This window comes from Drosophila melanogaster, chromosome 2R, assembly GCF_000001215.4.
Source record: "Drosophila melanogaster chromosome 2R".
Lineage (NCBI taxonomy): Eukaryota > Metazoa > Arthropoda > Insecta > Diptera > Drosophilidae > Drosophila > Drosophila melanogaster.
Window position 1 is genome coordinate 491,596 of NT_033778.4, and position 15,500 is coordinate 507,095.

The 15,500-nt window shown below is 41.7% G+C and overlaps 1 protein-coding gene across 1 annotated transcript in view; it reads left to right on the forward strand.

Moving 5' to 3' along the window:
• The window catches only part of DIP-lambda (Dpr-interacting protein lambda), a 379,081-nt gene that overhangs the window by 164,828 nt on the left and 198,753 nt on the right, over positions 1-15,500 (forward strand). Inside the window, exons 5-6 of the mRNA NM_001347775.1 lie at positions 3,549-3,734; positions 4,009-4,204. Coding sequence (NP_001334747.1) covers positions 3,549-3,734; positions 4,009-4,204 — 382 coding nt within the window. The remainder of the gene's footprint in view (positions 1-3,548; positions 3,735-4,008; positions 4,205-15,500) is intronic.

Sequence of the window (15,500 nt, forward strand, 5' to 3'; positions counted from 1 at the left end):
AAAACTGGAATTTTGCTTTGGTGTGAAATATGCATTTAACCTATCAACAAGAACCTTGTAAAAATCAATTCGTTTATCAGTGATATCTTCTATTTGAGCGTCAGGTAATGAAAATTTGAAGCTGTGGCCCCCCAGATAAAGAAGTTTACTTCTCTTGCGAATAGCTGTGGTGATTTCCTCGGCTATGGATAAATTTCAAAAGCTCGTATCCATTTCTCCCACTCAATTCGCAAGAATCTTTAAGTCTTTACAATAGCCTCACAAAAATGGCTTTATTACACTCTCCGACATTGTCGTGGATATAGCTGGAATTTGAAAAATATGATTATTATTTATTAGTCTGACACTGCCTTAGTCAGATCCCAGTAACAAAAAAAAAAAAACATTGAATTTTATACATGTTTAAATTGTGTTTGCACAATGTTTCGCACCGTCTTGCGATGTTGTCATCCGTCAGGTTTCTCTCCAGAGGTGAAGGACTTCCTTTCCTATGTATTTTATATTATTATTTTTTTTTAATTACATTTGAGAGTCTAGGTAAAGGTTCGTGTCTAACAATACGCACCTGACAAAGTGGATATGGACAAGTCCAGAATACTGGCACATATCGCAAATAGTGACCCCCCAAGTCACTAACAGTGAAATAATAGTGAAACTAAAACATTTTCATTCATACCGCTGCCCCTCTGCCACGCGACTGCACAAACAGCTGTTTGCGAGTTTAAAGCTTTTCTATCCCAGGGTTCAAGTCTTGCATAGAACCCTGGTGATTTGCTGCACACTTACAGTATGAACTATTTAAATGAAACTGCTGCGGCTGATGAATCATTGGCTACTGCGGTTCTCTCGAGCCCCCAATGTGCTGCCCCACAGCGCTTTCAAAAAATAAAGCGAAAGTCTCGTGTTTCTCCGGAGACTGAAAGGAAAAAATCCAAATCAAGTATCGGCAAACAAGGGGAAACCCCTTCGTCTACAGAACCTAGATATGGCGGCAACTCAAACCGATTTGGTTTACTTGCGCATCTCACAGACGACAAACAAGTAGGCAATGACATTGGCGATCTGTATTACCAGCCTAGTCATCAAGCTGCTATTGCTGCCGCTAAGCGGGATGCAGCCTCCGCTGGTACCACTAGCTCACTCAACAGGGCGCAGTCCAAACCACATCCTATAGTAATGGACGGAGTGGACGACGTATGCCTGATGATGCAGAGCATTGAAAATATAGTGGACATAGAAAAGGTTGAGGATAGGCCGTCAATGGGTGGCGTACTAAGGCTTTACGCGTCTGACGCTTCTTCGTGAACATTGGTGCTGCGGCAAACAATAAGGAGATCCTGGCGGTAAAGGCACTATGCCATATGAGAGTACTTATTGAGCCTCTCCCGGAGGTAAGGAGATCCCCTCTTCTCGAGGCGGCATATCTTATGCAGATTTGGCTAGAGAGTCCGATTACCACAAGCAACCACTGAGCCTGACGCACGAACAACAGAAGCAACAGCAACAGCCCAATGATGGAGGTCTCAGTCGTCAAAGGAGCCGCAGCCGGATAAGGGCGTCTAGGGGTGCACTTCAGCGCTCGACGGAGGCTAGCAGCAGCATTGAAGCCATCCTGCAGACCCTAAATGAAAACATAAATTCTTTGCGCTCGATTCAAGAGAAGCAGATGGAATTAATGATGATGATGATGAAGCAACAGGAACAACAGTCACAGCAGCATGGGCAGATTATCAATCTGCTCACTGCTCTCCAAGCGCGTCAAGCGCCATAATGATGCCGCTGCGTATCCTAGCGTATCCACGAAGTTGCGTGAATCGATGTGTTACTGCTCAGCGAGACACACTGCAAGGGGACAGAGACGTCTAAGCTATTCGGCTATTCCAATCGCAACTGGAGTCCACACTGCCCCTCAACACTGCCTTAAACTCTGGACAGGACGTTGATGATGCTATTGAACTGCTCACCAACAATATCAAGTTAGCAGCTAGATTGGCAACTCGCAGCATATCTCGGCAGCCCGCTGCAGATCGAATCCCAATAACCAGGGAGATTCTGCTGCTTATAGCTGAGAAGAGGCGCTTACGAAATAGGTGGATGAGGTCTCGTCACCCGTTGGACAAGACGGAATGGAATCGAGCGCTGAGTAGGCTCCATTGCGCGTTGCAAAAATCCGCATGGTTCGACGAAAGGCTTGCCAATACTGGAGTCGAAAGCGAAGCGACGCATTCGCTGTGGAAGGCCACGCTCGCAATCAAAAGGCGTTGCACGAGGAAGGCGCCTTTAGTCGATAGCAACGGGACATGGTGTCGGACCGACTTGGGACAAGCGAAGGTATTCGCTGCGCACCTCGCCGAGCGATTTCAACCATTCAAGCTTGCCAGCCTGCAACAAGTTGAAGAAACTCAGGACCAGTTGAACCAAGTTGAACCCTGCTAGATAGCTGAAGTCATTGTGCGCCAGAGTAGCAACAAAGCACCAGGACATGACGTCATCTGCAACGCCACATTGAAAGCCCTGCTTTTGTGAGGTTGCAATACTTCCCTTATCAGTGGAAGCTCGGGATAATCTCCATGATCCACAAAAGCCGGAAAGGGAGCCCGCCTCCTACCGGCCAATCAGTCTCCTCCCTTCAATTTCGACGGTGTTTGAGAGACTGATTGCTGTCCGTCGAGCAAATTGTGACTACCTACGACAGTAAAGACTATTGTAACAGCCTCTTCTTGGACATTCGAGAAGCGTTTGATCGAGTGTGGCACATTGGACTTCAACTAAACATCAAGCAGACGCTACCTGCTCCATATTTTGGGTTGCTAAAATCGTACCTGAAAGGAAGGAGGTTCACGCTTTCAGTCAGCAATTTCCACCGAGCACAACGTGGCAGCTGGTGTTCCACAAGGTAGTGTCCTCGGCCCCCTGCTCTACATCGAGGAAGCCCCCGTACCACAGCCGAACGCAGCAAAGTACCTTGGATTGCTTCTGGACACATTTGCCAAGCATGTGACCGACATCAGAACGCGCCTACGTGCTAAGGTGGCGAATCACTACTGGCTACTTTGTTAGAGCAGTAAATTGTCGCTATCCAACAAGCTGACACTTTACAAACAGATCTTAGCAACAAACTGGAAGTATGGGTATGTAATTGTAGTAAAATTACTGTAAACTTGAAAAAGATAACTATAGTTAGCCGGCGAGCCCAAATGGGCTGAATTAATAGAGAAAAGGACACAAAGGGGCTCCAAGATTTACCCGTATGCCGTAATAAATAAATTATTAAAAAAAAAAATTGACCTCGTCGCCAATGTATTAACCTGCTAATAGGCATACAAAATAGTGGTGGTTTTCATTGACACTTTATTTCACTTCTTTATATGAGCTATATGGTGTACATCCACTCGGTATAGTGATTTGCTTCCTACTGGCGATCAGCGTCATTGCCATCCGGGAGTGGAACATCGCTTCTCTCTGTGTGTGACCGAAAGTCACTCTCTCGCAGCAGTTCCTACAATTATGGTATGGAAAACGATTCATTTCTTTTTTAATATTTTTAGGTTGCATGGATAAAATCTGATTCAAAGGCCATACTTGGTATACACACCCACATGGTCTCACTAAATCCAAGATTATCTGTAACACATAACGGCCACAATACTTGGAAACTCCATATATCTCGTGTACAGATAAACGACTCCGGAAGTTATATGTGCCAAGTAAATACAGATCCGATGAAGAGCCTTGTAAGTGCATCTTAACATACCGTTATAAAAAGTGACAAAAACAACAAAACCAACAAAACCAATCCAATTTTACAAACTTTTGCTTTTCCATAATTTTAATTGTTATTTTTCCTAACCCATTCTATATTTTTTAAGCCTTGGTATGCGTGATTGTATTAAAGTATAATTAGATATAAAAAGCCCATTTTTATTTACTGATGCGTTTCATCACCACGTGGAGTACCGTAATTTAAAATTCTGTTATCTAATGCTTTTTATTTTCTTTGTTTTGCAGTCCGGATATTTAGATGTTGTTGTACCTCCAGATATTTTAAACCACCCAGAACATAATCCAGAGGACGGCGTCTGTCAAGAGGGTGGAAGTATTTCACTTATGTGCAGCGTGACAGGCGTTCCAAGACCAAAAGTACTGTGGCGACGTGAGGCGGGAAAGGAAATAATACTTCGCACGGATGGTAGAGATAAAACAGGTTATTATGCTACGTTCCACATATAAAGCAAGAAGAAATGCTATAGACCAATGCGTCGACTGTTACACAGACGTTACATTGCTTTTCAGTTTGTTAATAAATATTCGGGCTTCCATAGAACTCGACTTTGGTGTAAAATCTATATTGAAGTACTTAGGGATATTACACAAATTCATCTCGAAGCGATTCTTTTAGCGACAATAACAGAGCCAGCTTCAATAAAAATATGTATTGTACATGTAGTCATAAGTCAAGTATTCTTATATTTTCGGATTTTTAATATTAAAGTTCGATTAAAAGAAGAAGTCTAGTTTAGACGTTGAATCTGTAGCCCCCCTCTCGACTCTTCTGCGCTGTCAGTGGTCCTAATTTACACTAAAATATTTGAAAGTTAAATCATTAAAAAGAGTGGAGTCAACTCCAAATATTGATGCATTCCAAGCAAGTCAGATCAACGTGTGTAAAAAAAAGAAGAAACCCTACTTGAATATGTGCACGTATTGATGGAAATAGCTAAGCCCGTCAACCTAGACGAAGAAAGCTCAGTAGAATATTTCGTGAAGGGAGTTCCAGACGCATAGGCAAACAAGAGAGAATGCTATAGTCGATTTTCTCGACTATCACATACAATTTAATAATTTTTCTAGAATATCAATAGATATTGGGGAATAAAATGAGAAAAAATGTAAAAATTATTCCAGAGTAAAATATTTAAAAAAAAATTAAAGTACTTTAAAGACGGTTTCATTTGCTTAAACACTAATAGGGCACTCGAGAGGCTTGTCTTTAACTCTAGGGTAAATGATATAGGTGTTAATATCAACTTTCATCATACTGCGACACTAATGTATGGATAGCTCTATTTCTAATGCTTTCCAATTTTTTTTTTGCAGATACTCAAATTTAACGGGGTTTTCCAACACAGGTTTTAAGGCAGTTACTTTAACAAAAAAAACCTTCCAAAACTGCCACGCCCACATTTTTGAAATTTTTTTTATTTATAATTTATTAGTCGTGTAAATTTCTATCCTCATCTATTTCCCAATATCTATCGATATATTGATCTAACTCGATTGGAATAAATCTATAGTTAAAGCTGGCTCCTCTCTACATTCAAAGTGTATTCCTCTAACTTCTGTATCCAATGATTTCATCTGGGTTAGCTTTTCCCAAAGCAGAGGGTAAGCTGTTGGGGTTTTAGGCTTCGTTAGGATGCTCAGATTTTCTTGATAGCAGAGGAGTGCGAAAGGTGGAAAGCGCCTCATGAACAATGACCACTATCTTTGTCGCACCCTGAAAGAAATTTGTCCATCAAAGAGAATTTTGCGCAGGAAACCGTTCCGGCACCCAAAATCTTGGGGGCATTCCGGAGTTGGTACAGGGAAAGGACTCAAATACAAACAACAACCACATTTATATTGTTGTTACATATATATATACAGCTAGCGCCATTTTTGCCGGTACAGTTGCTTCAGCGTCCTGTAAAAGGGCTGTTGGACACTGGGGCGGCTGTTAGTTGCATAGGTGGCAGGTGGGCTCCGCACTTTTTAAAGGAAAACATTCCATTTAAAAAAATGCATCAAAAGTGAGCACTACCGATGGCAACAGACAAGAAATTGTTCGAAAAATTTGTTTTCCAGTGATCTACGACCAAAGGACGAAAGATACAGACATATACATTGTGCCCACATTACAGCAGGTATCGACTTTTGGCGTAAATGCATGCGGAAATAGACCGAACGCTTGAGTTAGGAGTAATAGAAGAATCTGATGTTTCGGGGTAATCACCCTTAGATATAGTTCAGAAGCCAGCAAAATTTCGTTTAGGTTTGGATGGCCGAAAAATAAACGCACTCATACAAAAGGATGCTTATCCACTTCCCCAAATCAGCGGCTCTTTTCAATCGTGTGCCCAATGCCGAATTCCTAACAATGGCTCTTAGTGCCGGTCAGAGGTTTTTCGAAATCTTTTCGATAAATACAAGGGCATGTTCCTTAACAGAATGCGGCAGAGAGGGTAAATCAATTAGTGGTTGCAGCAATCCGCTTGTATGTAAAAGGAGACCAAAGGATTTGGACAAATACCTGTCGCATATATGTTGTGTGCTGAGGTCAGCGTTGCACTCCGCTCGTTCAATGAACATAAACGAAATGGACTCGCTTGAAATGGTGCGCAGTGGAGACAGGGAAGTCATTCAGCAACAGTATGAGAAAACCGTGCGACAATGTTCGGGCTACAGTGTCAAACTTTTTTGAAGGCCAAATGTACTTCGCAGAAATTTCAAGCAAAGTAACTTGTAAGTCTACAATTCATATATTGTTTGAATGTGTCTCCTTGTCGCTGATACCTCTGCGGCAAAAAAAAATCACCTTCATGAAATTGGCCCAAAACTCCCCTAGTAGTTTGCTGGTCCTAAACTAATGTCCGTCAGCAGTCAAGGAATCGCTTTCGGCATCTTCTCTGCATTAATCTCGTATGTGGTGGCTCGTTCCTCGAGCTGTTGGGCATTTGATCAGCTAATCGGTAGCGTTGTTCCGTCAAATATTTTTCCCCAATTCCGCAGCTTTCCCGCCAGGGTGGCTGCTGACATCCCTAATTTTCACTCCAGGCGTGGAAACCTGAAGATTCGTGTGATAAGGAGGGAGGGGACCCGGCGGTCGTTGCTTCACCTCGCTGATCGTTGCTAAAATTTCGGCTTCACATTCCTGGAGTCGCTCGGCTATTTTTATGTGATCAACCCGATTCTCAATTCCTCAACGCTTCCAGTCCGAACTCCTTCAAAATCGACTCCAATTCTCGCATTCGGAGATATGAAATCCAACGTATGCACGTACTTTCGGGGTTGATTTGGTGGCGTGATCTCGCGTTCTTTTGCTTTCGCTCATCTTGGCGTCGGTCATGTGACCACTTTTCGTGGTTAGTTCGGTTGGGTGCGCTTGTATGTGTGTGGTTAGCCTTCTGGGCTAACGGGCGAGCTCGAGCTAGTATTGATAATTCGATATTCGATATAATTCTTAAAAATAATATACACATTTAAATAGTTACTATGGGTGGGCGAAATGTGCAGGGGTCCATATTAAGTTATTACTATTTTTTTATTTTTACATTTAAATTTGTATTCATATTTACATTTACATCTGCATCTTGTATTTATTTTTAATATTTCCGATTGTTAATATCAGTAGCCTCGTCGTCCGTCCGTCCGTCCATATCGGCGTCACTCATAATGATTTACACTACGCAATTTGCACAGCTGTGCGCATTCAACGAGTCCACTTGCGTCCGTCATGGAGAAGAAGTAAATAGCGACTACACGCATACCCAATATTTTGGGTATTGACATTTACACGTCCCCGTGTAAGCTATTGATACCGAGATACCAGGGTATCAAAATCGCATACTTTCATTGTTTCTGAGATAACTTATTCTATTTTCATATTCAGTTTCATCGATCAGTAATAGATCAGCTTACAACTTGTCTTAATATTACCATTTATCGATTGCTAGTATCGATCTTCCGCCAGTTCACACACACTTGATGAATGATTCAATACAAACTCATTGTCTCTCGTGGACGGATCTCTCTTGTTACAATAAACAGGTGACACAAATACCTCTTCGTCTCACTAGGTGGATAACTCTTTATTACTTATTCATCGTCTCACCTCGACGGAAAACTCTTAACATATCGTCTTGCCTCGACAGATAACTCTCAATTCATCGGCTTGCCTCGGCGGATAACTCTCAACATATAGTCTTGCCTCGACAGATAACTTGCAATTCATCGTCTTGTCTCACCTAGACGGATATCTCTCGGTCACAAAAGAACTCATTGGCGGGCTTTTCTCTTCATTCAACTATTTCTATATTTCAGATATTTCTCTATATTTTCGTTAAACTCATTAGGCATTTCCGCATCCGGCATTTTCCGTATATCTTTTTGGCAATACTTAAACGATCGGTTACTCGTCAACGACTTTCGCGTATTCCTGTCACCCTCTTAAACTTCAGTTACCAAAAACGGTCCTCTGAATTTCGGATCTAACTTGGTTTGGTGTCTTTCTTCATTTTTCAAACACGTGGTGTTTGTCAACGGCTGCACTACTGCTATAAAATCTGGATTTGTCGTAAGACGCTAAGGAATTCATATTTTCTGTCGCATGAGCTCTAACAGTTGCCAAATCTATTTCACATTCGGTCTCACATGGGGTAATTAACCCAATTCAGTGCAAGTTGGACTTAGCCGTAGCAATCAAGTGAAGTTGAACTTTCTGTGATCCGCACAACTCTGAAAACTTAGAGCTAGTGAAACATCTGCCCTGGTTGGCGATAGTGCGATCTGGTACTCCAAATAAGGATACTCAAGATTTCATAGCTTTCAGCATCTATCTTTAAGGTGTGATACAGATAAACAAACTTTGTGTAGACATCGATCTAAACAATGACATATTCCTTCAAATTGTTCTTGTCACTTCATTTCCCCGTTATATCTATATGAATGGTGTGCCACGGTATACTTGTCTTCGGAATGGAATGAAGTTCCGCCTAAACCTTCCCGGACAATGATTTCACGGATCGACAAGTTATACAGTTTGAAACAAATTTTCGGACATATTTGTTCATTTTAGCGAACCAATAATACTGGTACACTTCTGCCGCCCTAGATGCATTATTGACTCGTGTGCCTGGCCATTTAAAAGCTCTGGGTACAACTGGTAAATAACTTGTTCTACAGAGTCCTTGGACCTTGCGATATAATACGCCTTTTCGCAGATTATACGTTTTGGCCAAGTTTTTTGTACCAAGTACTTAAAATTTTGGACTTTTTACTCGTTATCTTGACGAAATGTGTTCGGATGATAAAGAATTTCTTGATAGGAAATCAACATGAGCCATAAGCTCACCCTCTTTATACTGCATTTCAAAATTAAACGATTGTAAGTACGCCCACTAGCGGTGAACTCTGTGGGTTAAATCTAGTTTTGTGCGAGAAGCTTTTAGTGAATGGCAGTCGGTATAGACAACGAACTCACTGCCGATTAACGGTTTTTACCACTGCCAAGGTTTTAAGCTCGTAAGAGTGATATCTAGATTCAACAGAAGTTTTGTTGAAGTGCTCGATTACATGTGGTTTACTTTCTATACGGTGCAAAAGTATCGATCCATATCCACAGGCACTTGCATCAGTGTGCAGCTTAATAGTTAAATACAAAGGTTTCATAAATTGGGATAATCCAGGAACAAATTTTCGAGAGTACGAGACCAGGCCAATGAATTGTCTCACGCCGGCGACAGTTTGAGGAGGAGGCAAGGAGCTAAATGAAGCTATCGCATGTTCGGGCGAATCTCTCCAGCTCGCACTTCATACCCCAAATACTGGTCCGTTGTTTTGAGAAAACTATATTCAGCCATATTAAAGGTTAAACCAGCCTTTGTAAGAACATCCAAAACAGTTGTTAGCCTTTCCAAAGCCAATTCCTATACGACCTTTATATCGTCCATGTAAACTATTACAAAAGAATTAGCAAAGTCACCAAGTGCACTCCTCAATTGCTCCTCAATTCGGGACTACATAAAATAATATTTTCGTTTATAATGACCTCACTCAAGATTTGCAATGTATTGCATACACTGCCACCACCAATGCCTTTTCTTATTACAATATTGTTTATATGTTTACCAGATAATTTATTACTAATGTTGTCTTTAATAAGGGATAGATCTTACCTCGTTGATGCAAACTTCCTTTTGTCACACAACATTGGTTAACAGTCTTCTGTTGAGTCAAACCTTGCTTGGCTGCATTTCCGTTTTTCGGGCGATGGTTGGAGAAATTTCCCAGTTGGCCGACGCTGCGGTTTTGCCTCTCTATCTGGTCGCATTTTACTTAGACATTCAGCAATTCGATGTCCCGGCTTTAAACAGAAGTGGCATACAAATGGCGATGCCTTACGGTTCTTCTGGTTAGGTCCAAGCAAAGACACTAGAATAACTATTCTAGTGTCTTTGGTCCAAGATTGTCATCTCTTGCATGTCGCTTCTTGTCGAACGTAAACGCTTTTAACTCCGCCTGTAGCTTACTTCTGGTACGCACATTGGATGTGAAGAGAACGCGTTGCAAACGACTGTCAATGTTTGCCATATGCGCAAGAACAGTTTTAACGGCAATTTCATCTATACCCTTCTATACTCGCATATACCGCGTAACATTCGGCGCCACTCGGGCGGCTGTTGAGTAAATTCAAAAACGTAGCGGCCGGCGTCTCTTTCAAAGCGCTGCAGCAATAATTCTTGGAACTCTCGGCAAGTCATACCATGGTACGACATTTGTGTAAGCCACTGAGACACGGTTTCCTCCATGCAGTTGCTTAGTGCCACGATCAATTTAGTTCCTTGAAGGGGATGCTCAGATAGAACTATGACGGTTGTTGATCACCACTTTGCTGTCTCATCAGGGCTAAATTTGGGTAGCTTAACATCATAACTATATAATAGGTTGCTGCTCGCGTGCCGGAGTCACTTGCATGAGTTTTACAAGTTCAGCCAAATTCCGATTTTGAATTTCGACAACTGAACGCCACCGTCCATATCGGCGTCACTCATAATGACTTACACTACGCAATTTGTACAGCTGTGCGCATTCAACGAGTCCACTTGCGAAAGCAAGTTATTAGTTGCTTGTCTGATAGATAACGCCATAGCTCAAAACGATCGGAAATGTAATTTCGCAATGTTATTAAAATAGCATAAGGAATGCTGAAGAGGTTTGTGGTATTCGTGACTAAGAATTTCTCCTATCTTATTGCACTAAATGCTTCCATTTAAGCCTCTCATAACGCAATTGATAGAAAATCTACCGGCCAATCTCTTGCGAGCTTAGCCATCATCGGAATAGTTAAAATTTACAGCTCAATCAAAGGATTTTAATTTTATTTTATCCGCCCTATGGCACCACACTTCGGCGGTTCTCTGGGACGCTGCCGTCGGCAAAAAGGTTGGTATTAAAAAACATCGCTCCTGAAGGTGTTCCTTGATGTAGAGACCATTCTCAATTCAAGATCGATAGCACCAGTACCTGATGATCCGAACGACAATAACTCCTTGCCAGAGCCGTTGTCTTAAAATGAACCCGTCCCTCCAAGAGAGAAAGTGCGGTACTGGATAGATAGATTGCAGAGATTGACTTATCATAAGCAACAGTTTTAGGCACTTCAGCATAGGGATAACGTTCACAATCTTTACAATCGCGAGGAAGGCAATCTGGCGGTTAGACAATTAGTTATTGTTCATGAGGATAACCTGCCATCGCTGCTTTGGCCCCTTAGCAAGAGTTGTGTACGTGACTCTTGGAAACGATGCTAAAGTTCGAGTTGCTGGATAATGGCTACAAAGGGAATTTTCAAAAGACCAATTCAAAAGTGTCGGGTCACGCTGTTGGCATCATTAAAAAAACAATTGTAATAGTTAATATTAACATAAATCAATCATTGTTTTCCTCCTGCGCGCTCAATCTCCTGTGCACTCGCTTCGTTCTAAAACGAAATAGTTTCAGTTTCGAAGGCAATATTCACCGTGCAAGTGCGACGGGCCCAAACTAAGAAAGGCTGCATTGGCAAATTTAGTGTAACTCAACCAATTGGGAAACGGAAATACGACAACCTAAGCAATTGATTGTAAAGGGCTCGGACCCTTTAAATTTCGCGTTCGCATTTTCTTAGCTGTGAAACGGGTATCTGATAGTGGGGGAACTCGACTATAGCATTCTCTATTGTTTTGTCTAAGTGTGGTTTGGGTTAACCAGGGGTTCCGATTGTGTTTGGTTCTATGCTTTTTATAATTTCATCCGTGTTTATTTCTTTATTTTCTGTAATGTACTTTATTACATTACCTTTACTTTACCTCTTTATTTTATTATTACCTTTATTACTTTACTTTATTACCTCATTCAATATATGAATGTGCGTCTGTGTAATCTAGCTGATAGCCGTTGGTAAGGCCAGACGGTAAGGGTTTATTTTAATTGTGTTTGTTAGTGAAAAGTTAATGGGTATGTGAGATATGTGTAAGACGATAAATACTTATTATGTTAAACTTTAACGATAAGTCGCATACGACATATATTACTCATGTTAAACCTTATCGGTGAGGTCCCATCGATGAATACTGTTGGTATTTAATTTTACAGTATGCACTCTAGCAGAAGTTCTCGATTGGCGACGACATGCCTTGTTCTGTTCAAAGGCCGTGCGGGCCAATGTTTATTACGCTTAACCCAAAACGTATGTTCATTTAAAAAAAAAATCCAATACAAGCCATCGAATCGACTAAATAATTAAGCCACAAGCGTTTCAACTATTCGTTTCAAGTATTTATTGTGACTGATTGGAGTACAATATTACTGCACGCAGGCAGCCAAATTACACGCTAAAGAGGATAACACAATAAGAGAAAAAAAAACTTTTGGTTACCGCGACCAAAAGAGTGAGAAACAGTGCATTGACTTTATTACATACATATTTTCAACACTCCCTCTCAATGCAATATGTCAACCCTTACGGATATTTTTATCTTAATTCCAAAATCAAAATACATTTTTGTTAGTTTAAACCCATACCTTGGATACACTTTTCATGTTTAAATCTATTCAAATTCTTGGTTAGAACATCTGCCATCATGTTTTCTGTGGGTACATAATTAACTTCTATTATATTGTTCTTATACAGTTCTCTTATATATATAATATTTTATATCTTTATGCTTACTACGCGCATGGAAAGTGTCATTTTTCACAAAGCACTGGGAACTCTGGTTGTCGCTATAAACCTTAGTTGCCTGGGTTTCACCAAAACCCATTTCGTTGACCAAATTCCTTCGCTGCCATGGAAAGTGACACATACTCTGATTCTGTGCTGCTTAGGGAAACCACTGATTGTTTCTTTGAGTCCCACGTAAAGGCAGCTCCTGCAGCAATACATGCCCATCCAGTAAACGATTTTCGGTCCGTGGTGTCACCAGCCCAATCCGCGTCAACATAGCAATGTATAGGCATACCAGTACGCTCGTAGTGTAACTGCAAATCAGCTGTGCCCCTCAAGTATCGCAGAACTCACTTTGCACCGGCTTCGTGCTCTTTATGTGGGTCAGAGTTCCGTTGTGATAGTTTAATGACCGAATGCATAATATCAGGACGAGTTGTGATTGCCAGATACATTAATGAGCCAATCAGCGATTGATAGCTGACTTGATTCACCTTCTGACAATCGGCCTTGTCACATTTTACTTCAAAGCCTGCTTCCAGTAGGATGAGATTCGGCTAACAATCCTGCATCAAATAATCATTGAGAAGGCTCTCAATATACTGCTTGTGGCCAATCCTGATTCCATCAGTTTCTCCGTCACGTTTAATTTCGATGCCCAGTAAATTTCTTATCTCGCCCTCGTCTACGACATCGAATTCTTTTGAAATTGATGCTTTAATATCGCACAGTTCCTCCTTGCTTGAACTGGCTATGATAAGGTCGTCTACGTACACTACAACAAGGTTCTTTTTGCCATAATTACGGGTGTAAACACATGGCTCGCTAGGGCATGAAGAAAACCCAATCTTTTGCAGTACTTCGTTCAGTAGTTTATTCCATTCTCGGCCGCTCTGCTTCAGTCCATATATAGATTTCTGTAACCTCAGCACCTTCTTTGGATATCGTTCATCGATGAATCCCTCTGGCTGCCTCATATATACCGTTTCGTGAAGATCACCATTCAAATATGCAGACGAGACGTCCATTTGGTGCATGTAGAGACCGTTTTCCACCGCCAAAGCCATTACTAATTTAATTGATGAGTAGCGTGCCACTGGTGAGAACGTATCCGTGAAGTTAACGCCATATCGCTGAGCGCACCCTTTTGCGACAAGTCGAGACTTAAACCTCTCGACTTTGCCCATCTTGTTACGCTTCACTGCAAAGACCCATTTTGACCCAATGGCCTTCTCACCTGCCGGCAAATCCACCAATGACCAGGTTTTGTTTGCACGTAGGCTCTCCAACTGCTTCTGCATTGAGGTTCTCCATTCTTCAGAGTTTCTTATGGTTAACGCCTCCTTGACGCTTGTTGGAATTGGAACCTCATCCGTACTCATGCCGTTGACCATGTTGTATTGTTTTCGCGGTCTTCCAGGTTTACCAGTATAAATCTTCTTTGGCCGTCCAGGTCTTCTGACTTCAGTGGCTTCATTGTCTTCAGTGGATGACGCTTCTCCCTCTGAATCGTGTTGCTCGACAGACGCAACGTCGTCAACGTGTTTATCTGACACCTGGAAAACATCATCTTGTTTCTTACCCTCAGCAACACAGACTGGAAGGTGCTGCATCTCCACAAGTTGAACATCGGGAGAAGGTACTGCTTGCCCTGCCGTCATACCATCATTCTGGTCGTTCTCAAATACAATTACGTCACGAGCAACACAGATATTCTTCCTGATAGGATTGAACAGGCGATATCCCTTAGAAGTATCCAACCAAAATATTTCCTTCGCTCTTCGCAGAAAACTTCCTTTTTGTGGATTTGTTAAGCACGATAGCCTTCGAACCAAATATCTTCAGGTGGGACACATATGGCTTTCTTCCAGTCCAAGACTCGAACGGTGTTACATCAGATAATGCTGACGTCTCAGCGCGATTTCGTAGATAAGCAGCAGTATTGATAGCTTCAGCCCATAGTGAGTCGCCGACGCCTGCGTGAATCATCATAGTCCTTGCCATCTCGACCAGGGTTCGGTTAGCGCGCTCCGCTACACCGTTTTGTTGTGGGGTGTGCGGTACCGTCAATTGTCTCTTTATGCCGTTTTCTGTCAAGATAGATTGAAACGCTTTACTTAAATACTCACGCCCGTTGTCGCTCCCAATTGCTTTCAACTTCTGCTTTAGACTCCTTGAATTTGGCCAGTATTTCATCTCTCGTCTTTATGAAATACACAAACAAGTATCTCGATTTGTCATCTACGAAGGTGACAAAATAGCGTGCACCTCCTACAGACGTCGTTTGCATTGGACCACAGATGTCACTATGCAATAGCTCCAGTACTTCATTTGTGCGATTTCCAGATGCTTTTGGGAAACTCTTCACACATATCTTGCTTTTTGCGCAGCTTAAACAGTCATTTTCTTTTGCCCCACTTAAATATTTTTTCTTTAGTCCGAGTACCATTTCTTGTTTGATCATTTTGTTCAAGCTTGCAAAGTTCAAATGACCGAATCTCTGGTGTCACTTTCTCATTAAATTTGTCTGTGCAACGAA